The sequence below is a fragment of the Pan paniscus genome, chromosome 2, assembly GCF_029289425.2.
Source record: "Pan paniscus chromosome 2, NHGRI_mPanPan1-v2.0_pri, whole genome shotgun sequence".
Classification (NCBI taxonomy): Eukaryota; Metazoa; Chordata; class Mammalia; order Primates; family Hominidae; genus Pan; species Pan paniscus.
This window is the reverse complement of record NC_085926.1, coordinates 128,638,751-128,666,427: the sequence shown is the minus strand read 5'-3', so window position 1 is coordinate 128,666,427 and position 27,677 is coordinate 128,638,751. Positions and strand designations below refer to the sequence as shown.

Genomic DNA, 27,677 nt, shown 5'->3' with positions numbered 1-27,677 from the left:
CTAATTGCCAAATTTGAGAAAAAGTATTTGTAACTTAAGTTTTAATGGTTTATATCCATAATATATAAAACATACAAATTAATAAGAAAGCAAGCCAAAAAAAGAAAGATTGAAGGATATGAACAGACAACTGATAGAACAGAATGCATATATATGAAAAGGTAAATAGTTTAATAAATGCAAATTAAAACATGCCATTTTCTTACTATTCACTACTTTAGATTTAGTGGTTACTTGAAATTGAGCTGGCTTAGGGAAACTAGGAAGTAATTAGGTCTTATTATTAACATCATTGGAAGCACATCTCTTCCATCTGCCCTAGAAATGAAGTGAGAGTTAATGAATTGATACATGAATATGAATAAATTAGAAATCTTAAGGAACAAATAGAATATGAAGTGTATTGCTATCCCTGCCTCCTCTCCTGTCCCCTCCAAAGGCAATAAAAGCACATAATGGTTTTAAAGGCTACCTTCAGACTAACTATTCTGAATATATTTTCATAGCCAGAAAACATGTAAAACAAGACTCAAATGTAAATGAAGAATGGAAAAGCATGTTTGGGTCACTGGACCCACCAAACATGCCACAGGCCCTACCTAAAGGGAGTGATCAGGAGGTGATTCAGACTGGGAAACCTCCTCGTTCCGAGTCCTCTGCTGGCATTTGTGTCCCTTTGTCAACTTCTTCACAGGTACTGTGTCACCCAGTCAGTAGTCCTCCTAATGTCTTTGAACGCTCTTCTGCTATTTTGGTTGTTTAAAGGCTGTGTACTGTAGTGAAAAAATCAATATGGTGACTTGTCTTTTAGGGAGGTCATATTTCTTTCTAAGAGGTTTATCTTTAATTTTATGGTGAGGAGGAAATCTAGTTATTGAAAGTACTAAAAAGATCTCATTTTAGAGTACTTGGCAATACAGTGATCTGAGATTGTGGGTTGAAGACATTATTATGAACTGTGATTATAATTAGGCTGCAGTGAACCTTTTAAATCTTTTTTATTCTTCCTCCAGTATAACATAGCCATATCTATAAAATAGCAAAAATACTTCTGGGAAGAAGTCCCAAATTTCCTATGTGTGATAAATGTCATGATGCTTTTTATGTACAGATCATTCCTGACTTAACGATGGTTAGACTTAGGATTTTTTGAGTTTATATGGTGTGAAAGTGATATTCATTCATTAGAAACTGTACTTCCAGTACCCATATAGCCATCCCATTTTTCGTGTTCATTACAGATTTCAGTAAGTTACATGAGATATTCAGCACTTTATTATAAAATAGGCTTTGTGTTAGATAATTTGCCCAACTGTTGGCTAATGTAAGGTTCTGAGCATGTTTAAGGTAGGCTAGGCTAAGCTGTGATGTTCAGTAGTTGGGTGTATTAAATGCATTTTTGACTTAATGATATTTTCAACTTATGATCTGCTTTTTGGGATGTAATGCCATTGTAAGTCGAGGAGCATCTGTATTTGAAATAAGTTTGTAATTTAAGGCAGCTCTTTCCTAGTCAGTCATATCTTAAATAAAAAACATTAATTGAACCAGATTAATTGAATTGAAATTCCATTTCTTCTTTTCACTTAATGATAATTTTTGTTTAATGTTATTTTCGTGCTGATCAGTTTTTTTATATATAAAATGCAGGATTTATATAAAAAATGGAAATGTAGCATTTGTGGTTATACTTCATTTTAACTGGGTTTTCACTGAAAAAATGTAATTGTAATTATATCGATTTTAAAATTGGTACATTAATGAGGACAAAAAGCTGTTATAATTTATAGATAAAAACATGGGTACACTTCTGTCTTCAAATATACTTTGCTTATGACGTAAATAGTTAGAATTCTGTTTGTTTTGTAGGTTCCAGAAGTGACAACTGTCCAAAATAAAAAACCAGTAATACCGGTTTTAAGTAGTACAATCTTACCATCCACCTATCAGATTCGAATTACAACTTGTAAAACTGAACTTCAGCAACTCATCCAGCAAAAGCGGGAGCAGTGCAATGCTGAGAGAATAGCTAAGCAGATGATGGAAAATGCTGAATGGGAGAGTAAACCACCACCACCTGGTAAAAGTTCCATTGATAGGTAGTTGTAGTCTAGTCTAGGTGCTTAAGGCTAGAATCTAATAGAGGAAATGAATACTTAACTACCAGACAAAAGAGGTAAGAACAAAAATGTTATTTGGGAAACCCAGAGGAAGAAGCAGTAGTAAGTAAGAAATCTTGTCATTATTTGTGGAGTTGGATCTTTTTACAACTGGCAAAGTCATGTTTAGGCCAATCACGTAATAATTTAGCCTATCTGTGCTTCATTTTCCCCATTTATAGTACTAGGTTTTACCTGTTAAATGCCTTGCCACTTTTTCACTTGAATGTCTGGCTTCTTTGACCAAATTCCTGCTTTTAATTTCTGGAAGGTTTAACATACTTTCATTAATATTATTTAAGAAAAAGTTAGAAAATTTAGAAAATGATGAGTACTTTTTTTAAAAAGAAAACAGGCTGGTTGTGGTGGCTCACGCCTATAATCCCAGCACTTTGGGAGGCTGAGGTGGACGGATCACTTGAGGTCAGGAGTTCGAGACCAGCTTGGTTAACATGGTGACACCCCATCTCTATGAAAAATACAAAAATTAGCCAGGTGTGGTGGCACACGCCTGTGATCCCAGCTACTCCGGAGGCTAAGGCAAGAGAATTGCTTGAACCTGGGAGGTAGAGGTTGCAGTGAGCTGAGATTATGTCACTGCATTCCAGCCTGGGCGACAGAGCAAGACTCTGTCTCAAAAAAATAAATAAATAATAAAGTAAATAAATAAATAATTAAAAAGAAAACAACATCACCTCTAACCCTATGCCTTAACGATGATCAACATTAAAATTTTGAGGAAACAGTTCCATATTCTGTTAAGAATTAAAAGCAATTTAGAGATACTTCAAATGAAAATCTGACTCAGCTATCTTAACAGACTTGCCTAGTGTAATGTAGCAGTTAGTCTTTGATACTAGATTTATAGGTTTAAAAATATTTTTTGAGTTTCTGTCTACATTTTAATGATAAACATTGAAATTGAGAAGATGCATAGTGTGCTTATATATAGATATTTACAAATCATGTGAATTCCCATGGGCTACTGATGTGGACTTGGGGAAAATGCTGGTAAAGGTCAATGATTTAAAGATTTAGAAAGTATTGTTAAGTGGCAAGTGGCATCGTTAGTTGCATAAATTTTCTTATCAAAATAAATATTTTGGAATTGTTTAATGTTCAAACGGTTTTTGTGATATACCAGCACAACTTTAAAAACAGTGAAAAGTTGATCATAAACTGCTGTATTTTATGATAGAATCTGTCTTTGTAAGTGGCGTATTATACTTAGAGTAACACATTTTATTTAATAAATCACAGAAAAGATGTCAAATTTTGTAGTTCAGGGATTTCAGAGGTAGCAGGTACCCCTGTGCCTTCATTTTCAGGTAACTGCTGTGCCTTCTCAGATCCTGGAGAAGGGCCCCAGGGGCTGCCTTTCTGAAGCTATTTAAGCAACACTTAATTGCTAAATTGATGTCTCAGTAAATAATATCTGTCATGGTCCAGTAGACCACTCTTTATTGGCAACTATTGGTACTTTCAAATATTTTAGTTCTTATGATTGTTTTCAAGCTGGTTGTTCGTTATTATAACGGGATGATGGGGACATTGTATTTGTAAACTACAGTTTATGATATACTCCTTTGCTTTTCCTTAGGATGGCGTCCTAAAGGGCTGTTAGTTGCCCATCTTCATGAGCATAAATCTGCTGTGAATCGAATTAGAGTCTCTGATGAACACTCACTTTTTGCAACATGTTCAAATGATGGCACAATGAAAATCTGGAACAGTCAAAAGATGGAGGGGAAGACCACCACTACCAGGTACCATATGCTCAGGAATGAATCAGTTCATTAATTCAAATCAACAAATGTTTATTGAGTGTTTACTCTATAATAACCACTGTTTTGGGTACCAGGCATACAGCAACGATAAATGGACAAAAATCCTTCTTCTGCGGAGTTTACCTTCTAGTGGAAAGTGAGAGACAATGAAAGTATAAGTAAAACAGCTAATGTGTTAGATGGTTTAAAAAAATTGTGGTAAAAAATACAGCAGGAAAGGAAGCTAGGAAATGCAGTAGAGGTGGGGTAGGATAGAATTTTAAATAAATTAACCAGAGAATGCCTCACAGGGAAAATGACATTTGAGGAAGGACTTGAAAAAAGTGAGAGAAAGCCATATGGATATCTTGTGGAAAAACATTCCAGGCAGAGGAAACAGGCATTTCAAAGGCCCTGAGGAAGAAACATGTTTGGCATGGTTGAGGAACAGCAGAAAGGTCTTTGTGGCTGGAGCAAAGTGAGCGAGGTGGAGGAGTAAGAGGGGCCAGTTAGATATGGCTTTGTAGGCTGTTGTAAAGGACTTTGACTTTGACTCTGAGTGAGGTGGGGAGCCTTTGAAGAGTTCCGAGTTAGAGGAGAGATGTCATCTGAGTTAGTTGTCAACAGAATTACTCTGGCTGTTATGTTGAGAATAGACTGAAGAGGAGCAGGGCAGAAGCAGTTAGAAGACTATTAAATAATCAGGCAAGAGCTGGTCGCTTGGTAGCAGTATGAGGTGGTGGGAAATGATCAGATCCTGGATATAACAAGATTTGCTGAATGAATGGATTAGATGGAATATGATCATGAAAAAAGTAAAAAAATTATAGAATGGCTAACTGTGTAAGGAAAACAAATAGTGTACCATTGCCACACTCCCGCGGACAAGAAGGATATAATTTATGACTTCAAATCCCTAAGACTTTAAATATGCATGATGTGATTTTAATAAATGTGATTATGATAAATATTGTAGATTTGTACAACTTTATAAGTATGTCGCTATCTGATTTGCAGTTTGTCCTCCCTGTCTTTCTTTCTTTCTCTGTATTGGTTCTACCATATTCTTATTTGTTCTTTGCCTAGTTTGGTCTGAAAAGAAAGCTGCTAGAAATCAGAATTGAATCTCATCTATGTAAACAGATGTGGAGAATCTCTGGTGCTTTTCTTGTTATAAGTTCATTGATCATAATTAGCCACAAAATCATCAAACAACAAAATATCTTTGATAACTAAAATAATTTAAAAATTTACTCTTATCAACCTAAGATTTTGTGCCGATTAGCTCTATATTTTTATACCATGCTTAATTATTGTATTTTTCCTCATTCTCTGTTTGTGTTGTATTGGTCAGAACATAATTTAAAAAGAAGTAAAGACTCCTAGGTCCGTGTAGCAATTTTTTTTTTGTCAACATTTTACTATAAAATATTCAAATATGCAAGCAAAGTTGAAAGTGTTTCACAGTGAACATCCATGTACTTGCCACCTAGATTTGTAATGATTTTACTATATTTGCTTTGTTTTATAACTATTCATTTATCTGCCTCCCATCAATCTATTCTTTAAAATTTTTATTTTTATTTTATTTCTTAGAGACAGGGTCTCTTTTTGCCCAGGCTGGAGTGCGGTGGCCTGATCATAGCTCACTGTAACCTTGCACTCCTGGGTTTCAAGCAATCCTCTCACCTCAGCCTCTCAGGTAACTAGGACTACAGGCGCATGCCACCACACCCAGCTAATTAAAAAAAATTTTTTTTTTACTTGAGAAATGGGGTCTCGCCACATTGGCCCAGGCTGGTCTTGAACTCCTGACTTCAAGCGATCCTCCCCTCTCAAGTCTCCCAAAATGCTGGGATACAAGTGTGAGCTACTACCTGGCCCCATTTTTTTTTTAATGATTTCAAAATAAGATACAGACATCAGTATGTGCCCTCTTAAAAAGTTCAGCATGCACATCATTAACAGGATTTCAATATTTATAGCTCTTTTTTCTTCTTGATATAAAATTTGTATGCTATGAAGTACACAGATCTTAAATGAACCATTCCATCAGTTCTGACAAATAATACCACTGCATCCTGAATCCCTCTCAAGATGCAAAATTTGACCATCATACCAGCAGGTTCCCTTCTATCCCTTTCTTTTAAATCCCTGCTCTTTCCTTCCCCTGCTACTACCATTCTTTTGATTTTTTCCTAACCATTCTTAGCCTTTTTTTTTTTTTTTTGAGACAGTCTCGCTCTGTTGCCCAGGATGGAGTACAGTGGCACGATCCTGGCTCACTGCAACCACCGCCTCCTGGGTTCAAGTGATTCTCCTGCCTCAGCCTCCAAAGTAGCTGGGACTACAGGCGTGTGCCACCACATCTGGCTAATTTTTGTCTTTTTAGCAGAGGGGTTTTGCCATTGTTGGCCAGGTTGGTCTTGAACTCCTGACCTCAAGTGATCCGCCTGCCTCAGCCTCCCAAAGTGCTGAGTTTACGGGTGTGAGCCACCGCACCCAGCCCATTCTTAGCATTTTAATTAGCATTTTAAGTACCTCTTCAGATAATTGTTTTCCAAATAGTTCTTTGTTATTATCAGTTGGATTCATTGTCCCCTTTATTAGGATGGTAAATTGCAAAAACCCTGCTTGTTAGTTCTCAAGTGATTTTTATTACAGTCATACCTTCTGTATCCCAGTGTCATGCTTTAGACAGTGGTATTTTGGTATCACATTTCAGATAATATCCCCCAAATTTTGGTAATTTAGCTGACTTTATAGAATTTGGGAAGTCTGTATGGTTAGGAGACTGGATCTCCTCTGAATGCAATTACTCTTTTGCTTTGCTGTAACACCTGCTCTCTTGTTTGTGGCCAACCATGGGCCTTGGCTTGGGAAAGAGGGTAAGAAAATGCAATGTGTCGCCCTTATCACATGCCTTTATTGACTGGTGAGGGGAGAAGGAAGCAATTCTTATTGCCAGAGCCAAGTGGGAAACAGCTGGTGGCAGGGAAAGAACAGCAAAGCTAATGTGTTTTCTTAGGAAATGTTACTAGTACATTCTGACTAAGAGGAGTTTCCCCCATGAGTGATGTTGGCAGACCATTCAGTTCCCAGTCCTGATTTTCTTACTGAATTATGACTGGTGATTTGGACTACCTAGATCTTGGCTCTGCCATTTTCTTTTTCTTATTTGAGTTAAACTTTCAGTTTGTCCCTTTGGGACTAGTTCTTGAAAAATTGCTGTTTTTCTAAACTTTTGCACAGCTTTTTCAACTTATTTGTTTATAGTATTCTAAATTATATTTTCTATGTTTTCTTCTTGTGCTACCTTATTTCTGGCTCATTCAGCTTCTCAATTTTAGGGGAGATGGATGCATTTGGTATTCGTTGAAATTGGGGTGGTAGTAAAATATCTAAATGGAGTTCTATCACAGTGAAAACTTAAAACAATATGAGCAGTACAAAAGAAAGTTGTCAATGTTAGGGTTACATGTTTTGGAGTCACCGGTAGTGTTGAAAGTCAGCGTTTTTGAATGGCTATGAAGTAAAGGGAATATGAAGGGCAACAAAAGCCTGATGTCTGAATCTTAGGAAGTTAAATTTTTGGAACAGGAAGAGAGGGGCAGGAAAGGGAAAGAGAAGAAACCATTTAAGTTAATATAAACTACAATGAAAGAGGAAACTTATGAAAAGAATATGTAGGCCTCTCTCAATGAGACAAAAACCCTACTAGCATGAAAACCTCATAATGCCATTGGTGCACTCTCATATAGTGCCCTCTGGTGGAATGCAATTGATACCTCTTTCCTGGAGGTTTTTTTACAATATATGTATCACAAGCCTTTATGATGTACATATCCTAAGGAAGTAACTAAGAATCAACTCAGATTTAGTTTCAAGACTGTTCAGATTGACTTTCTTTATAATAGCAAAAAATTAGGAGCAAACTAAAAGTTCAGCAGCAGTTATCAATGAAAAACATTGATAATTGTGTTTTTTAAAATTAGGTTTAAGAAAAGCATATGGGGTTTCTATTTTGGAATGGCAGAGTAAGGACCTCCAAAAATCTGTTCCTCCATAAAGCAATGAGAATACTGGCAAAGACTGTCAAAGTCAATTTTCTGAGAACTTTGGAAATCAGCTAACACCTTTCAGCAATCTAAAGTGGATTCAAGAAAAACACCTGACTCTCAGTAAGAATAGTGAGCCATGTCGTCCTTAACTTACTGTAATCTCATCCCCCTTTACCAGCTCTGTGGTAGTCTGGAAAAACAGCCTCACAACTATGGTAGTTATGAAAACTAGCCCCTTAGTAGACAGTGGAGGGGTCATAATGGCATTGGAGCTCCCCAAAAGCACATCTCCAGAGAATTGTCACTATTTGACCTCTGTGCCAGCTGGCTGAAAAGTTCTGTTTTCAGGGCCGATCTTTATTTGACTTGGCCCATACCTTGTTCTTTGAGAAAACTCTTACTCACAGGGCACTTGTTGAAACTAATCAGCACCATTTATTTAACATAGCAGTCATCTTGAGGTGGCATCAGGAGGCTGACAGAAAGCTTAAAAGGAAGAACTGGGTAATGAGATGTCCATATGGGCCTTTGAAAAGTTTTGATCTATTCCTGGGTCCTTATAAGACCACATGTATGTGTAGAGTTGTGCACATACCCAGGAAGAAACTGAAAAGACCAAATTCTCATGTCTGGCTGGCTTTGAGACTCTGTGCAAGCAAGAACTGAAGGCTAAAGCAGAGATGTAAAATGCGTGATGGAGTGTTGAAGGTGTGCCACAACACAAACAAAACCCTCACTTAATTGTTCAAGGCATTGAAAGAAATACCTGCCAGTTATTAGGTGATCACTTACCTAACTGAACAGAGACTTCAGTGGCCACATATGACAAGGAATACAGACTTTATAGAATTAGTGGAGGAAAGTCATTAAACAAACAAATAGCAACACTTTGGAATCTTTTTTCCAAAATTGACACATATTAATTTTGAATGCACAGTTTTGAACAAAAGATTACAAGTTAGGCAAAGAAACAAGTAAGGATGGCTTATACCTAGGAAAAAACCTTACTAGACATAGATTTTAAATCAGCTATTAAAAATATGTGCAAAGAACTAAAACCATGTCTAAATATTTAAAGGAAAGTATGAGAACAATGTCTAACCAAATAGACAATATCAATAAAGAGGTAGAAATCATAAAATAGAAATTCTGGAACTGAAAAGTATAATAACAGAAAATTTGCTGGAGAACTTCAATAGCAGATTTCCACTGATAAGAGCAAAAAATCAGAGAATTTGAAGATGGTTGGTATTATCCAGTCAGAGGTACAAAGAAGAAAAGAATAAAGAAAAATGAATAGAGCCTTAGAGACCTGTGGTGCACTATCAAGCATTCTCACACATGCATAATAAAAGTTCCAGTAGGAGAGGAGAGAGAAAAGGGGACAGAAAGAATATTTGAAGAAATAATGGCTGAGAACTTTTCATGTTTGATGGAAAACATTAATCTGCAGACCCAAGAATTCAATGAATTCTAAATAGGACAAAATCAAGGGAGCCATACCTGGACACATGATAAACTGTTGGAAGACAAAGACAGAATTTTGAAAGCAGAGAGAGAAAAGTGACTCATCACATACAAGGGATGTTCTATAAAATTAACAGTTGATTTTTAAGTCAGAAATGATAGAGGCCAGAAGTCAGTGTGTTGAAAGGAAAAGACTGTCAACCAATAATTCTGTGGCAGTAAAATTGTCCTTCAGAAACCAAGGAGAAATTAAGACATTTCAAGATAAATAAAAAGAGGGAATTTATTGCCAGCAGATTTGCCCTAAAAGAAATACTAAACGGAGTCCTTTATGCTGAAATGAAAGAATATGGTACAGTAACTTCAATCCATATAAAGAAATGAAGAGCACCAGTAAAGATAACATAAGTAAATATAAAAGTACAAATTATTTTTGTTTGTAACTCTTTTTACCTGCTATCTGATTTTGAAAGATGACGGCATGAAGAGATAATTAGAAGACTGTGTCAATGGGCTTATAACATGTAGATATGTAATTTGTATGACAATAGTTATACATATGAGGGAGGAGGGAAGAGACATATTAGAGCAAAGTTTTTATGTATTACTGAAATTAAGTTGGTATTAATTTGATTATTTTAAGATGTTCATTGTATTCTCAGAGCAACCACAACTTGTAATCACAAGGCAGAGTTGGTACAAAGGGTGGAAAAACATGATCCAACTGTATGTTATGTATGATAGACACACTTTAGATTTAAAGGCATAAATAGACTGAAAGTAAAAGAATTGAAAAGATAAACCATGCAAATAGTACCTAAGAAAGAGCTAGGCCAGGCACAGTGGCTCATGCCTGTAATCCCAAGCACTTTGGGAGGCTGAAGCAGTGGATCACCTGAGATCAGGAGTTTGAGACTAGCCTGGCCAACATGGCAAAACCATGACTCTACTAAAAATACAAAAAAATTTTGCCAGGCGTGGTGGCACACGCCTGTAGTCCCAGCTACTCAGGAGGCTGAGGTGGGAGAACTGCTTGAACCCGGGAGGTGGGGGTTGCACTGAGCTGAGATTGTGCCACTGCACTCCAGCTTGGGTGACAGAGCAAGACTCCGTCTCAAAAAAAAAAAAAAGCTGGAGTGGCCAATGTCAGATAGAACATGAACTTTAAGGCAAAAATTACTCCTAGAGACAACCAAGGAGATTTTATAATGGTAAAAGGATCAGTTCATCAGGAAGACATAACAATTACAAACATACTTAACAGCAGAGCCCCAAAAACACACTAAGCAAAAACCGATAGAATTGAAGGGAAAAATAGATAATTCAGTTATAATAGTGGGAGGCTTTAATAGCTTATTTTCAAGATGGATAGAACAACTAAGCATAAGATCAGCAAAGAAATAGAAAATGTGAGCAACACTACAAACCAACCAGATTTAACAGGTATCAGTAGAATACTCCACTCAGGAACAGCAGAATATAAATCTTCCTTAAGTGTACATGTAATCTTTTCTATATTTAACCATATATTAGGTCACAAAACAAACCTCAATAAGTTTAAAAGGATTGAAAGCATATGAAGTATGTTTGTTAACCAAATTGGAATGAAACTAGGTATCAGTAACAGAAGGGAAGTTAGGAAATTCTGAAATACATGGAGATTAAACAACATATGACTAAATACCCAGCGTTTCAAAGGGAAATTAGAAAATACTTTGAGATGAATAAAAATGGGAACAGCATACTAAAACTTGGATAATGCATCTAGAGGAGTATTAAAAGGGAAATTTATCACTGTAAACATTTATATTAAAAAAGAAGAAAGATCCCAAATTAGTAATTTAACCCTAACCTTAAGAAACTGGAAGAAGAGCAAACTTAAAGCAAGTAGAAAGCAATGATAAAGACTGAAGAGGAAATAAATGAAATAGAGAATAGAAAAAAAAAATCAGCAAAAGTAGAAATTGGTTGTAAAGATCAACAAAATTGGCACACCTTTACTATAGTGATCAATAAAAAGGGAGGACTCAAGTTACTAAAAACAGGAATTGAAGGGGGCACATTAACACTGACTTGACAGAAATAAAAAAAGAGTACTATGAAAGGAATACCATGAACAATTGTATGCCAGCAAATTAGATAACCTAGGTGAAATGGATGAATTCCTAGAAAGACACAAGCTGCTGAAAATGACTAAAGAAGAAATATAAAATCTGAATAGACCTATAATAATAAAGAAATTAGTAATCAAAAAACCTCCCACAAAGCCCCGGCTGAGATAGCTTTATGGTGTATTCTACCAAAGGTTTAAAGAATTACAGTAGTTCTCCGTTATGTGTGGAAGAGACAATCCAAGACCCCTAGTGGATGTCCCAAACCTCGGATAGTACCAAACCTTATGTATACTGTGGTTTTTGTTATGTGTACATATCTATGATAAAGTTTAGTTTATAAATTAGGCACAGTAAGAGATCAACAACACTAATAGAACAGTTACAATAATATATTTTAATAAAAGTTATGTGAATAGAGTCTCTATCTCTCAAAATGTCTTACTGTTCTGTACTCACCCTTCTTGTGATTATCAATCTAATAACTGGGACAGCTACTAAGTGACTGACTGATCAACTAGCAGGTAATGTCTTCAGCTGGATAAAGGAATGATTAAAGTCCTGGGCAGGAGGGAACAGGACAGTGTGAGATTTTATCACACTACTCAGAATGGTGCACAGTCAAAACTTATGAATTGTTTATTCTGGAATTTCCATTTAATATTTTCTGACTGCGGTTGACCACAGGTAACTGAAACTAGGGAAAGTGAAACTGTGGATAAGAAGGGACTAACGTAACATCCATTCTTCGAAAAGTCTTCCAAAAAATAAATGAGGGAACACTTCTTAACTCATCCTTTGAGGCAGATGTCAATCTGATACCACAGCCAGATAAACAGTTCACAAGAAAGCTATAGACCAATACCCATAATTAATATAGGTGTAAAAATCTGCCACAAAATAATAGTAAACTAAATCCAACATGTAAAAAATAATATCATGACCAAGTACAATTTATCTTAGGAATATAAGGTTGGTTCAACACATGAAAATCAATGAATGTACCATATTAATAGAATAAAGGGTAAAGACCAAATGGTCATCTCAACAAACTCTCAGAAAGTATTTGACAAAGTCCAGTATCATTTTATGATTATAACCTACTCAACAAACCAGTTAGTAATAGAAAATGAATAAAGGCCATCTACAACAAAAAACCCTACAGCTAACATTGTACTTAATGTTAAAAGATTGAAAGCTTTCCCCCTAAGATGAAGAGTTAGACAAGAATGTCCACTTTTGCCACTTATTTGAATACTGTACTGAAGGTTCTAGCCAGGACATTTGGGTAAGAAGAAGAAATTGAAGGCATACAAATTGGAAAGGAGAAAGTAAAACTTTCTGTTAGTAGCCAGCATGATCATGTATATGGAGAATTAGCAATAATTAAACAATAATTGTTTTAAAAACTTACTAGAACTAATAAGTTCAACAAAGTTGCAGAATACAAGATGAATATATAAAAATCACTTGCATTTCTTTATGGTAGCAATGAATAGTCCAAACATGAATTTAAGAAACCATCCATTTATAGTAGTATCAAAATGAACAAAATACTTGGGAATAAATTTTACACAAGAAAGTATAAGATTTGTATACTGAAAAATACTAAAGATCATTGAAAGAAATTAAAGAAGACTCAAATGAATAGAAAGAAACCCCATGTTCATGCAGTGGAATACTTAATATCAGTAAGATGGCAGATCTCTCGATGTACAGATGCGATGCCATCTCTATGGAATTTCTAGCTGCCTTTTTTTTTTTCCCTGAAATCGATTATCTGATCCTAAAATCCATAAAGAATTACAAGAGACTCAGAATAACCAAAACAATATTGAAAGAAAAGAACCAAATTGAAGGACTCACACTTCTGTATTTCAAAACTTGCTACAAAGCTACAGTAAATTAAGACAGTGTAGTACGGGTATAAGGATAGACATAGATCATGTCTATGTCTATGTCTGTGTCATATATTCATGGTATAGAACTGACATGCAGAAGTACATTTATGGTCATTTTTTTTGACAGAGGTGTCAGGATATTTCAGTGGGGAAAAGAATGGCCTTTAGAACAAGCAGTGCTGGGATTATAGGATTTCCACATGGAAAAAGATGAATTTCAGTAGACTTATTCAAAATGGATCATAGACTAAATGTAAGAACTAAAACCATAAAACTTAGAAGAAAACATAGGCATGTAAATCTTCATGACCATGGATTAGGCAAGGATTTCTGAGAAATTACGTGAAAAACACAAGTAACAAAGGAAAAAATAGACAAATGGGACTTCATCAACGTTATAAACCTTTGTGCTTCAAAGGACTCTATCAAGAAAGTGAAAAGACAATCCACAGAATGGGAGAAATAACTTATATATCATATATCTGATAAAGATCTATTATTTAAAATGTATAAAGAACACTTACAACTCAACAATAAAAAGACAAATGACCCAATTAAAAAGCAAATGATGTGAATAGATGTTTCTCCAAATAGGACCAATAAGCACATGAAAAGATGCTTCTTAGTCACTAGAGAAATGTAAATCAAAACCACAGTGAGATACTCCTTCACACCCACTACAATGGCTATAGTAAAAAAGGCAGTGACCAGTGTTAGGATGTAGATAAATTGAAAGCTTTATACATTGCTGGTGAGAATGTAAAAACAGTGCAGTAACTTTGGAAAACAGTTTGGTAGCCTTTCAAAACGGTAGACATAGAGTTACCATATGACCCTATGATTCCATTCCTAGCTATATACCCAAGACAGTTGAAAACATATGTTCACACAAAAATCTGTACACAAATGTTCATAGCAGCATTATTCATAATAGCCAAAAAATGGAAATTATAAAATGTGGTATATCTATACAGTTGAAAACCAGCCATAAAACGGAATGAAGTACTGCTACATGCTATAATGTGAGTAAACCTTGAAAACAGTATGCTAAGTGAAAGTAGCCAGATCCAAAGGCCACATATTGTATGATTTCATTTATATTAAGTATTCAGATAGATAAATCCATAGAGACACAAAGTAGATTAGTAATTGCCAGGTGCTGGGGGAAGGGAGCATTGGGAAGAGACAGCTAATGGATACAGGGTTTCTTTTGGGTATGCTGAAAATGTTCTGGAATTAGATAATGGTGATAGTTGTAAAATGTGGTGACTTTGTAAACCCCTTTAAAAGGGTAAATTTGGTGATATGTGAATTATATGTCAATATTAAAAGAGATGGGGAGAGAAAGCCTAAGTGTGTGTGAGAGACCAAGCATATTGGCACTCCCATCTCTGCCATTGCTTGTCACTGGCTGTCTTTACTCATTTACAGTACTGATTGGGCCCCTGTGGGGCCCCTGTGGGCATTGTGTTTGAGACATTTGTCCACACAAAGACTTATACACAAATATTTATAGCAGCGTTATTCATAATAGCCAAAAGGTGGAAATGACTCACATGTTTATCAGCAGATGAATGGATAAGCAAAATGTGATGTAGCCATACAGTGGAATAATATTAAGCCTAAAAATGAATGAGGTATTACATACCACACCATAAACTTTGACATTATGTTATATGAAAGAAGCTTGATATAAAAGACCACACAATGTATGACTGTATTTATATGAAATGTCCAGAACAGGGAAATTCATAGAAAATAAAGTTGATTAGTTGTTGCCAGAGGCTAGGGAGAGGGGGAAATAAGGAATGAATGCTAATGGGTATGAGGACAGCTTATTTTTTGATTTCTTATAATTAATAAAAACGGCCTGGAATTACTGGTGATCTTTGCAGAATTCTGTTAATATACGAAAAATAATTGAATTATGCACTTTAAAATCTATGGTATTTGAAAATCATTTCGGCAAAGCTGTTATTAAGAAAAACAACTAGGCCAGGTGTGGTGGCTCACACCTGTAATCCCAGCACTTTGGGAGGCTGAGGTAGGCGGATCACTAGGTTGGGAGATCAAGACCATTCTGGCTAACATGGTGAAACCCTGCCTCTATTAAAAATACAAAAAAATTAGCTGGGTGTGGTGGTGGGCGCCTGTAGTCCCAGCTACTCAGGAGGCTGAGTCAGGAGAATGGCCTGAACCCAGGAGGCAGAGCTTGTGGTGAGCCCAGATCACACCACTGCACTCCAGCCTGGGCGACAGAGTGAGACTCTCTCAGAAAAAAAAAAACTAGAGAGAGATACTGATAAAATATATGAAATATTACAGATTTTTTTTAAAAAAACAAGTGTGAATGTATTGTAATATGTATAGAAAACCTTTTGAAGGATATGTAACAAAATGTTAAGTGTTTCTGGGTGGTATTATTATAAATGTTTTTACATTTCTGTATTTAGTACACTTAATGTGCATTAACTTTTATAATAAAGTGAAATAAATTACACAAGATAGATGAATGTGTTCGGTGTTTAGGGGCTTTTGACCTTTTAGAGGTATGGCCCCTTAGAAGCGTAAAGTTGCAGTCTGTGTGGAGGGTAATGGAGGAGGGAGTTGGTGATAATGGAGGTCCCCTGTGTAGATGATATATTCAAGAAGTTTGGCAGTGAATTCAAAGAGAGTAGAAAACACAGCTTGAGAGGTCAGCATATGTGTGGGAGAGACTGAATATTATAATTTTGCATTTATGAATGTTTTATGGTTTACATATTACCTGATTTTCCCTATGGTCCGGTTAGGGAAATAGGTCAGTACTTGTTTTGTAGATGAGTAAACTGAGGCATACAACTGGTTAAGTAGCTTGACGAACATCATATAAGTAGTTGGTAGTAGAAGTCCGTGATTCCAAAGCCAATGCTTTTCCTTCTGTGCCAAGCTGTGTGATAGAATAACTGAAGGGTATAAGAGTGAGGGTTTAAGATATTCCAAGAGTTGAAGGAGATAGGATCAGGACCACAAGTATGGGAGTTCTCATTAGAAAAGAGTTCAAAACCAGCCTGGGCAACATGGCGAAACCCCATCTCTACAAAAAATTAGCCAGGCATGGTGATGCACGCCTGTAGTCACAGCTGCCAGGGTAGCTGAGGTGGGAGGATCACTTGAGCCCAGGAGGTCGAGGCTGCAGTAAGCTGTGATCGCACCACTGGCCACTACACTCCAGCCTGGCAACAGAGTGAGACCCTGTCTCAAAAAAAAAAAAAAAAGAGGAGGAGGGATAGTCTATGATAGAGAGAAGTGTGTGCAGATGGCCATTTGAAAATATCGGAAGAAAAGGCAATTTTTGTAACAGTTCTTTTGAGAGGAAATTCTTGTTTTTGTCCTGAGATCAGGGAGATTAAATGGACCTCAAAGTAATAATTTTGCTTGCTAATGGCCATGTGGATATTTAACATTAGCAGTGACATTGGTTCATAAATGAATTTTATTTTTCTTTCATTCAGATCTATTCTTACATACAGCCGAATTGGAGGACGAGTCAAGACGCTCACATTCTGCCAAGGCTCCCACTATTTAGCCATAGCATCTGATAATGGTGCTGTCCAGCTTCTTGGAATTGAGGCTTCTAAGCTGCCCAAGTCTCCTAAAATCCATCCTCTACAAAGCAGGTATCTTATCTTTTGTCTTTCTTAAACATTGTATTTAGTGCACTACAGTACCTTAAGTCTCCTTTCTACCCTGCAATGTAGTTGGGATCAACTAAGGGCCTCTTACATTGCACTTCTTTTTTTAAGCCCATAAAATAAATAAATAAATAAATAAAATTTTAAAAATGTGCTTCCAGCTCAAAACTGTCAAATGTGGTTAGTCTCAGAAGATGGTATCTATGTATCTTATCTTCTGCAAACTTGTCAAGAGGTCAAAGGGGCAGCTTTGAACTTGCAGCTCATCCCAGTCTAGAATTTGTCTGAATAACCTAAAATTACCAGTTATATCTTCTGTCTCAGCTACTAAAAACACAACTGTGCCTGATTTTGAGAATGTGAGTGTTCTTCATTAAGGAAAACTCAAATGTCAGCATTCCGTTGCTTGGCATTAAAATCTCTGAAGTTGATGGGGACATGGAGAAGAGCATTTAGACAGATGATTTGCTTATCATTTTAAAACAAAATAGCAGTGGTTTTATTTAAGAATTTTCATTTTTTATAAATTGTGGTTGCTTGCAGATTAAATGCATACAAGGTAAGATATTTAAAGACAAAGCAGAACAATTTTTGACCAATATGTGTTACACACTGAAGATTTCAAAGACAAGATATGTTATGCTTTAAGAATCTACAGTCTAGTGGAAGAAATAGACAAGTGAACAGACAATTTCAGTGCAATGTGGTAATTTTTACATGGATAACAGGAGCCAGCTTGAAAGGGAAGACAACAGGCAAGACCAGGTGTGAGTTAGCCAGGTGAAGCAAGGTGGTTAAGAAGGGCCAGGTGGAGGTGGTGGACCCCATAGAAGGAAGCAAAATGAGTTGTTTAGTGGATGATAAGCCATGGCCATTAGGTAGCTTAAGGCAGAAAGGGATATTTGTTGGGTCACCTGGGCTTTTGTTTTGTTTTGTTTTGCTTTTTGCATTTAAAAAGATTTTCCACACATTCATTGAACAGATTTAAGCAGCTTTTGTCCAGGACATATTCTTTATGGCCTTTAATGACAAATACCAGCCTATTTTTAAGAAAGTCTGTTTCTGCAGATGATGTCTGTATAGTAACATATCTATTGAGTTTCATGTAAATTATTTAATAACTTGGCATAGTGCACTGTGTGATGACTGAGCCCACAGGCCCTACACGCAGACAGACATGCACATTCAGTGCACGGTTGTCTCTCAGCCAACGGCACTTTTCACTGTAAATGTTACTGTCTTAAAGCAAACACTAGATAACTACCTAACTACCTAGATAAGGAGACTGGCAGGATGTTTAGCTTTTACTCTGCCTCACAGTGTGTGCTTCAAAGAAACTTTGCCATAAGGTCATAAGTTTTTGATTGTTTTGGTTATATCAACTGTTCTCATAGATAGCTCTTACTAATTAGAATTTGTGGAAGGAACCATTTTACATTTTAGTTGGCAGTTGGATTTTTTCATCACTCCTCAATGGGAAAATATGGTCAAAATTAGAATATTTGTAAGTATAAGTGTTTATCCAAGGGTTAGCAGACTACAGCTTGCAGTATGGTCCATAAAATAAGAATGATGTTTGCATTTTTAAAGAGTTGCAAAATAAAAATAATATTCAACAGGAATGTATGTGATTCACAAAGCCTAAAATATTTACAATCTGACTCCTTATAGATGATGTTTGCTGACCTCTGATCTAAAAGATAAAACTAAAACTGCCGGTATGAATGCATGATATGTGTGAATAAAGGAGACTGGCCAATGTTTTATGATGTTCTTTTTAGTTTTAAAAATGCCTCAGCTTCAAAAAAAACTAGTATACTTACATAGTAGAATAATAATCTGCATTATAAAGGAATGAGTTATTGACTCATGCAACAATATTGATGAATCTTAAATGCATTTTGCTAATTAACCCACTTAACTGTATACCACAAAAAGTGAATTTAAATGTATGTAAAATTTAAAAAGTTAACCAGGATGTAAGGGGAAAGATGGAATGCAGTCTGTGACAAATTAATCTGTTTTACAAGTGAATCACATAATCACATTGAAGGGCATGGTGAATAAAGGAGTAACTTTGGAAAACAGTTTTTAAATTTGACACTGGGAGGCTAATGACAAAAGGAACTCAACTCAAACATTGTATTCTAGTTGGTTGTTTTTCACAGGGTTAACAATTTCATTTTAGCAGTTTCAGGTTTAACAATTCTGAAACTTTACCCTTCGTTTGTATACTCAGGTTGAACAAATAAGTAAATGTATTGTAGTTATGAGAGCCAGGTTTGTCACTGTTAGAGAAAGGTATTACAGATGAATGAACTCTGGTGCTAGATAGGAGTTGGAGATTATCAGTATGGACTCATGATATTTGTGTATGCATAGGCATAAATATATACATGTATACAAACACACGAACAGATACAGAAATATAGATGTGTCCACATGCCTGAAGTAGTGTACATAATATATCTTTTAGCTCTGGCCATTGAGAGGAACTAGAAGCAGGCACACTGCCGTAGCAATGAACACATAGGGCTTAGATTTTTGTTTCTAAATACCATTCTTCAATAAAAGGAACTAGTACTTCTAGAACTGGTTGATTCCAGGTGTGTGGGAAAAATAAAACAAGCCTGGAGCATCTTGTGGTGTCAAAAAATTAGGAAGTATTTAAAAAAGTACATTGAAAGGGCACAAGAGCTAACATGAAAGAACTTCCAGTGGGCAAAGTTGGAACAACTTGGGCAACAAAATAAATAATTGTAGTATTAGATTATAACTCAAAGAATAAAATAAATATCTATGAATCCATAGTGGTATAAATAAGTGAATAAATGAGTTTATGGGGAAGAAGTGACAACTTACAGAAGAATCCCAGTCAACTAATGTAGAAGGACTGAGGGAAACAAAAAGTCACCATTAGCTCACCACAGGCATGCTTCCTCAAATGGATGTTAAAATTAGTGGGCCAAAGTTAAAGCAGAAACTGAATTTTTGCATTGTCTCAAAGTATTTTTGCCAAATATTGAGTAATTATAAAGGGAAAAAATGTTTCCAATGGAGAATCCTAGCAGACACCAGCTTAATTCACATGATTCAAGTTAACATCATAAGTGATTCAGGTTAAACATTTCTAATCTGAAAATCCAAAATGCTCCAAAAACTGTAAGTTTTCGAATGCTAATATGATGTCACAAGTGAAAAATTCCACACCTGACTTCATGGGACAGGTTGCAGTTAAAACTTTGTCTCATGCACAAAAGTATTTTGTACAAAATTACCATCAGGCTAGGTGTATAAGGTATATATGAAACAAATGAATTTCATGTTTAGACTTGTGTCCCATTCCCAAGATACCTCATTATGTATATGCAAATGTTTCATGCTAAAAACAAAAACAAAAACCCCAAATCTGAAACAGTTGTGGTTGTGAGCATTTTGGCTAAGTGATAATTAACCTGTACATGCTAACATCCGGTCCTCCCTCACATGATGCACTGAGAAGGGCACATCACTTCTGTGGTATCTTTCCCAATAAGGCATAATTTCAGGATAATAATGAGAAAACATCAAACAAACCCAAATTGAGGAACATTCTCTAAAATAACCAGTAGTCTTCAAAAATATCAAGGTCATGAAAGACTGAGGAACTGTCACAGATTGGAAGAAATTTAATATTGCCCTGTATTATCCTGGATTGGATCCTGGAATAGTAAAAGGACACTATTGGGAAAACTGATAAAATCAGAACACGTTCTGTACTCTAATTACTAGTATTATACCAAGGTTAATTTCTTAGTTTTGATAAATGTTCTATGGTTATATAAGTTGTTTACCTAAGGGGAAGCTTGAGTGAAGGATATGCAGCAACTCTACTATTTTTGCAATTCCTCTCTACATCTGGAATTTTTTTAATGTGTCGGCTTTCGTTTTCTTGATAGAGTCACATAGCTCTGGTTTCTTGACTATGGATAGGATATAAAGTCATCTTAAAGGGAGACTAGTGCTATGTTTTCAGTGACTGGAAACGTCTGTGCTTTGTGTATTTCTCTAGAATTCTAGATCAGAAGGAGGACGGTTGTGTTGTGGATATGCATCACTTCAACTCTGGGGCACAGTCTGTTCTTGCCTATGCCACTGTGAATGGCTCTCTGGTTGGCTGGGACCTTAGGTCTTCAAGCAATGCGTGGACTTTAAAGCATGATTTAAAGTCGGGCCTCATCACTTCCTTTGCTGTGGACATCCACCAATGCTGGCTCTGCATTGGTAAGCTAACTTTCAAGTCATTGGCTGGGTTTTGAATGCCACTAATGCCTGCAGTTGCTGTCTTGTGAAATCAGTTTTTTCCTCTTTGTTCATTGGTAATTTTTCCCGTCTTTTTTTTTCATAGTCATGTTAAAATAACCTGCAATTTTATTTTTTTCATTAAAAAACAGGTTTGAAAGGGTGGAATCAGTATCCTAAGGCATAAAACAGTTTCCTCATTGTCCTTGTTCTTAAATGAGCCTTCTTACTTTATAATCATTAAGTGATCAGATTTGCTGGCATTCTCTTACTCTGCCAGTGAAGCAGCAGACTTAAGGAAAATAGCATCCGAGTTTGGGCAGGCATGGTTTAAATTCCAATAGCTTTAGGCAGGTTATTTAACTCCTCTGAGGTTCAGCTATCTTCATCTTCAAATGGGGCTAATCCTTTCAAGGGCAGCTTTGAGGATTTAATGAAGTAAAAGGATCTGTCACAGTGCCTGTTATTGAGAGAAGAGCTAACTAAGCAATGGTTTCTTACTTTATTGTTTGCCTTGTCTCCAAAGACTAAAGACGAACCAAGTGATCCAGCTTGCTTAAGCAGGATTTTAAAAAATGTATTGTTGCATGATATTCCATTTTATAGATAACAATTTGTGTATCCCTCTATCCCTCAGTTGATGGATAGCTGAGTTGTTTCTAGTGTTTGTTTGGCTTTTCGGAGTCAACCTGCTGTAAATATTTGCAAATAAGTCTTTGTAAGGACATATATTTCCATTAATTTCAGGCATATATATACCCAAGAATGGGATTGTTGCTTTTGTAAAATTTCTTTTTTGACAAACAATTGTATATATTTATCGGGTACAGTGTGCGATGTTTTGATACATGTATTAATTGTGGGATGATTAAATCAAACTAACAAATCTATCACTTTACATACTTATTTGCTATGAAAACATTTAAAATTTACTCTTGGCAACTTTGAAATATACACTGTATTATAATCACCATTCTCTGCAGTAGATCACTAAAGCTAATTCCTCCTAACTGAAACTTTGTACTCTTTGATCAACATTTCCCCTTTTCCCATCTGCCCCTTTCTTAAGTTTCACGTTTTTCCCTCATGGTGTTTTGAACCTGCCGCTTGAGAAACTACCACATCTTATTCTTTTTTGGTTGGCATGCTTATTCAGAGAGTTATCTTCTGTGCTTGAATTTAGGTTTTCTAGATACCCTAACTCACATCTGTTACACTGTTAAGTGTGTGCCCTTTGCTTTATTACTTTTTATATAGTTTATATGGAATGCATTTTTTTTGCCTTTTGTGTGAATAAACTGCACAGGGATAGAAAGATGTAACATACCTGTCTATAGAACGTTTAAGAGGGAAGGGCAAATGGAAACAATTGAAATCTGATGATAGCTGCAAAGCTGCTGCTACTTTGGGATTGGTAAAGTGATCATTGAATACCAGTAAAACATCTTTGGGTATTTAAGGCAATCTGAACATTTTGACTTACCAAATTCATTTTATATCTTCTCAATAGCTTCTGTTTTTGTGGGTGCCTTCGGCAATTAATAACAATGTCAGCAACTAATAAATTATTCATTTTCAATTTACATTATTAGTAGTAGCATTATGATAAGCACTTTATATCTCAGTTATTTATCAACCAAAGGGGTATTGTTTGAAACTGGTGAGACAGCTTCATGAGAACAAAACTTTTTTTTAAGTAACGAAGGCATTTTTCAAATAAATTCATAAAAAGCTAATACTATTTTTCATTTGTATAAATGCAGCTTGATGCACTTTGATCATTAGATGGTAATCTTTTTTTCCTTTTTTCTTTAAGGTACAAGCAGTGGTACCATGGCTTGTTGGGACATGAGGTTCCAGTTGCCAATTTCAAGTCACTGTCATCCTTCCAGGGCTCGAATCAGACGCCTCTCAATGCACCCTCTGTATCAGTCCTGGGTGATTGCAGGTAAGATGGAGGGCTGGCTTTCATGTGTTGGGAGATTTTCTTGGAAAGTACATAATAACCTGTTGCCAAAACTCATGTTTTTAGTTTTATTTTACATACGAACTGAATGCTTGATTCTCTTCTGATTATGGAGGTTGCCACTATTGATACCTCACTGTCATCTATGTTCAAAAATGATCTCATCAGTCACCATCATTACTCCATTCTTAACTGTCCACCACCATCTCCTGTCCTTTTTTTCTTCTTCCTGTGTCTCCTATTTTCGTTACAGCTGCCACCATCTTCCTAGAGAGCTAAGTTAGAAACCTTGACTCATCCTTCTTTGTTGCAATTTCTTGTTGCTCTGCTTCCTTTGTGTTGCTTGAAAGCTTCCCTTCCCTTCCTTCATTGGGCACCCAAATTTTCTTGTATGGCTCCTGGGCATGATACTTGGGCAAGTCTTGAAACTGATTTTCCTCATCTTTAATACGTAGTTAAAAATACTTACCTTGTAGAGTTATAGGGAACTGAGGTAAAACATGCAAAATACATACTCTAGCACACAATTAATGCTTGATAAATAATAGCTCTTATTATTCTTATGTTTTCCCCTCAGCCCTCTTGCCTCTAGGCTCTTTGTGGTCCCTTCTTGTACACATAGTCCATCGCATACACTGCTGCTATCAAAGTCACCGTGTTGCCAAGTTGTAAGGCTGTTATTGTGAGCCCTTTTCTTATTTGACTTATCATTTGATCAGTTGATTTCTGTTATTTTCAAATACTTTCCTTACCTGGTTTCAAGGACATTTCTCTTGGTTCTCCTACTTCTTGATCTGCTCCTTCCTTCTCATCTTCCTGGCTTTTAAATTGTGGCCTGCCTCAGGACCCAGTCTTTGGTCTCAACCACTTCTCCTACACTGGCTCTGTGTGTGATCTCATGCAATCTCATGCTTTAACTACTAAATTTATTCAGACTCATACCTATTTAAAATCTCTCTTAAGATGTCTAATAGCCATTGTAAACTCAACATGTCTAACTAAAATGAATGCTTGATTTCCTCTCTACTAAATGTCTCCACCACTGCCTCCTACCCTGCTCTTCCTATGGTATTCTTTCAGTAAATGGCAGCTAGGTGCTCAGAAGCCTGGAATTATCCTCGACTGTTCTTTTTCTCATCCCACTTCCAGTCCATTAGCCAGTCCTGTAAGTTCTATTTTAAAGTATAGCCAGAATTTGATCACTCTTCACTACCTCCATCACTGTCTCCCTAGTCCGAACCACTATAATCTCTTTCCCCTATTAATGTAATATCTTCTTCACAGCCTGCTTCTGTCTGTACCTCTTAAGACCATTTTTTTCTTCTGCTCAGTACCTTCCATTGGCTTCTTGGTCCAAAAGACTTTATGGGACCGGCCTTCTTGCAACCTCTCTGACCCTTATCAGTTAGAATTCTAACAGGAAACAGTAGCACACTCAAGGTAGGATAATTTAAGAATTTATTTTCAAATAAAATTGTTTACAAAGGTTTGGGTGTAGGGGGTATTACAAAAGATAGCACAGTAATATGGGCTGGTAATAGCAGAGTAGCAGTAGAAGGCATGAGGGGAGGAGGGCATGGTTACTGAATTTGGGAAGGAGTAGAGAAGGCCACCTTGAAAGGAGCAGTGACTTTGAGATGAGGGATACAACCAGCCTGATGTGAATGACTTGACTTTCTTCCCTCCCTCCCTTTGATCTCCTGCTGCGGTTTCCCATAGGCATGTATTAGTTTCCTATTACACCACAACTTATTTTTTTAATAATTCTAGAGGCCAGAAGTCTGAAATGGGTTTTGTGGACCAAAATCAAGGTAGCAGCAGACTTGTATTCCCTCTGGAGGCACTAGGGGAACATCTATTTCCTTGCCTTTTCCTGCTTCTAGAACCAAATTCCTTGGCTCCTTCTTTCATCTTCAGAGCCAGCAACATAGCATCTTGTTTCATTGTTATACTGCTTTCTGTTCTTGCTGCCAAATCTGCCTCCCTCGCCTAAGGAGATTTGTGATTACATGTAGGGCCCCCTGAGTAATCCAGAATAATCTGTCTCAAGGTCCTTAATTTCATCACATCTGCAAAGTCACTTTGCCACATAAGGTACCATTCACAGGTTCCAGGGGATAGGACTTGGATACCTCTGGGGCCATTATTTAGCCTACCACAGGCTGGCGGACCCAGCCAGAGGGGGTACAGAAGCTTGTTGATGTGGTTCATTCAGGTCAGATTTAGAGCAGCAAATGGAAAATGACCAGCACTACTGCCCTTTTTCCTACTTATCTCCCATTCTCAGTCTGTTCCTGCCACACTGACTTGTTTTTTCAACTAAGCACACTCCTGCTTCAGAAGGGCCTTTGCATTTTTGTCTGTTGTCCCCACTAGAATGGAAGTTCCATGAAACTGGGAATTTTTCTGCTTTGTTTGCCATCTCTTCTTCAGTGCCTAGCGCAGTGACTAGCCCATAGTAAAAATATTTACTGTATTTACTGGCTCAGTAAATATTATTAAGTGAATATTATATTGTCTCTCCCCCTGAAAGAAAGTTTTTCTTTCTTTCTCTCAGGACTGCAATTTGTTTTGTTGTAATCTTCTCCAACTCTTTTTGTCTGAGTCAAGATTCTGGCCTTTGTTTCCTTTAGCTGTTCAGGGCAACAACGAAGTGTCCATGTGGGACATGGAGACTGGTGACAGAAGATTTACTCTCTGGGCCAGCAGTGCACCACCACTTTCTGAATTACAGGTTTGACTTCAGTTTTTACTGTAAAGGATGATATTATTCCCCACATCCTAAGTACTTTCAGGCATCTAATCAAACCTAGTATCTGTTGGGCTTTTGGGTTATGTTTAAATTTGGGTTTTTAATAACATCAAGTATCATGTGGCCATTGCTACATGAGTGTTTCCTTGTTAGTGTTCTGCATTATTGGGTAAATAAAAGTTGCTAGCCCATAAAGCTTGTGATGTCTCTTTGGAACCCCAATAAGATCTAGCATAATTAGGAAAAGGCCAGATTGAAGTAGATAGGGCATACATAACTGGTCTCTCATTTCTTCAGTTAACCAGGTGCTTGTAAAGCTACTGACAGTTAACTTGCCTCTAGAAATAGCACTATCATTTATGGAATACACGGATGTCTTTTATTTGACTCCACATCTATTTCTTTTAAGCCTTCTCCTCATAGCGTCCATGGTATCTACTGTAGTCCTGCAGATGGAAATCCTATCCTGCTAACAGCTGGCTCAGATATGAAAATAAGGTACATTATCTCAATACTTTAATAAAATGGATACTTTTACAAGCTGTTATTATAGATACTGATGGCACTGTAATGTTTAAAATCATCTTATAAGGACAGCTGTTAATACTTTATTTGTAACGAATGGTATGCTGTTCTATGAAAACCTCTTTTCCTAATGCAAAAGAAAAAATGCATTGATGAAGATAAGCCAATGATTATTAGTTCCTCCCATTGTCCTAAAGAGATTGTCATCATTTATTTCCTCTTTCCTAGGTTTTGGGACTTGGCTTACCCAGAAAGGTCCTATGTTGTTGCAGGAAGTACTAGTTCCCCATCTGTGTCCTACTACAGGAAAATAATTGAAGGCACTGAAGTTGTCCAGGTACTGTAGTCTTTTCATTCCTTTCACCTTTTGTAAGCACAAACATGGCTTTTGTAAACAGAATTGATTAAAATAAATGGCTTGACCAAGCGAGGAGTACTTTGAATTTAGGAAATTTATTTTTTCTTGAATTTTGTGTATTTTAAAAAATTAACTTTTATTAAGGTAAAATAAGCATAAAGAAAGTGCATATAAGTAATAGCTCAAATGACCAGTATGTACTTTATAACATCGTAAGGAAGCACTTTTATTATCCTCTTACAAATGAAAAAGGCACAGTGAAGTTAAGTAACTTGTTCAAGGTCACACAGCTAGTAAACAGAAAGCTGGGATTTAAACCTGGCTTTGGGACTGTAAAGTTTGTATTCTTGACTCAGGCAAAAACTTCAAGTGAGAGAATATACCTTTAGCACCTGGGCCAAAGTAGGTGCTCTGTAAATGAAAGTGTGCTTCCTTCATGACAAATATTAATGAGCTTTAGAAGTGGTAGAACATCTGCTATGTATTTTTTATATTTTGGTCATTTATACCTCTTTTTTTTTTTTTTTTTTTTTTGAGACGGAGTCTTGCTGGAGTGCAGTGGCACGATCTCTGCTCACTGCATCCTCTGCCTCCCAGGTTAAGTGATTCTCCTGCCTCAGCCTCCTGAGGAGCTGGGACTACAGGTGTGCGCCACC

The 27,677-nt window shown here is 36.5% G+C and overlaps 1 protein-coding gene across 2 annotated transcripts in view; it reads left to right on the top strand.

Moving 5' to 3' along the window:
• Nucleotides 1–27,677, top strand: part of PIK3R4 (phosphoinositide-3-kinase regulatory subunit 4) — a 102,992-nt gene that overhangs the window by 44,410 nt on the left and 30,905 nt on the right. For both annotated transcript variants that reach the window (XM_034957364.3, XM_003829445.4), the window contains exons 11-19: nt 507–694; nt 1,870–2,080; nt 3,760–3,925; nt 16,960–17,124; nt 21,191–21,402; nt 23,237–23,368; nt 26,020–26,120; nt 26,548–26,636; nt 26,892–27,000. In XM_034957364.3, coding sequence (XP_034813255.2) covers nt 507–694; nt 1,870–2,080; nt 3,760–3,925; nt 16,960–17,124; nt 21,191–21,402; nt 23,237–23,368; nt 26,020–26,120; nt 26,548–26,636; nt 26,892–27,000 — 1,373 coding nt within the window. The remainder of the gene's footprint in view (nt 1–506; nt 695–1,869; nt 2,081–3,759; nt 3,926–16,959; nt 17,125–21,190; nt 21,403–23,236; nt 23,369–26,019; nt 26,121–26,547; nt 26,637–26,891; nt 27,001–27,677) is intronic.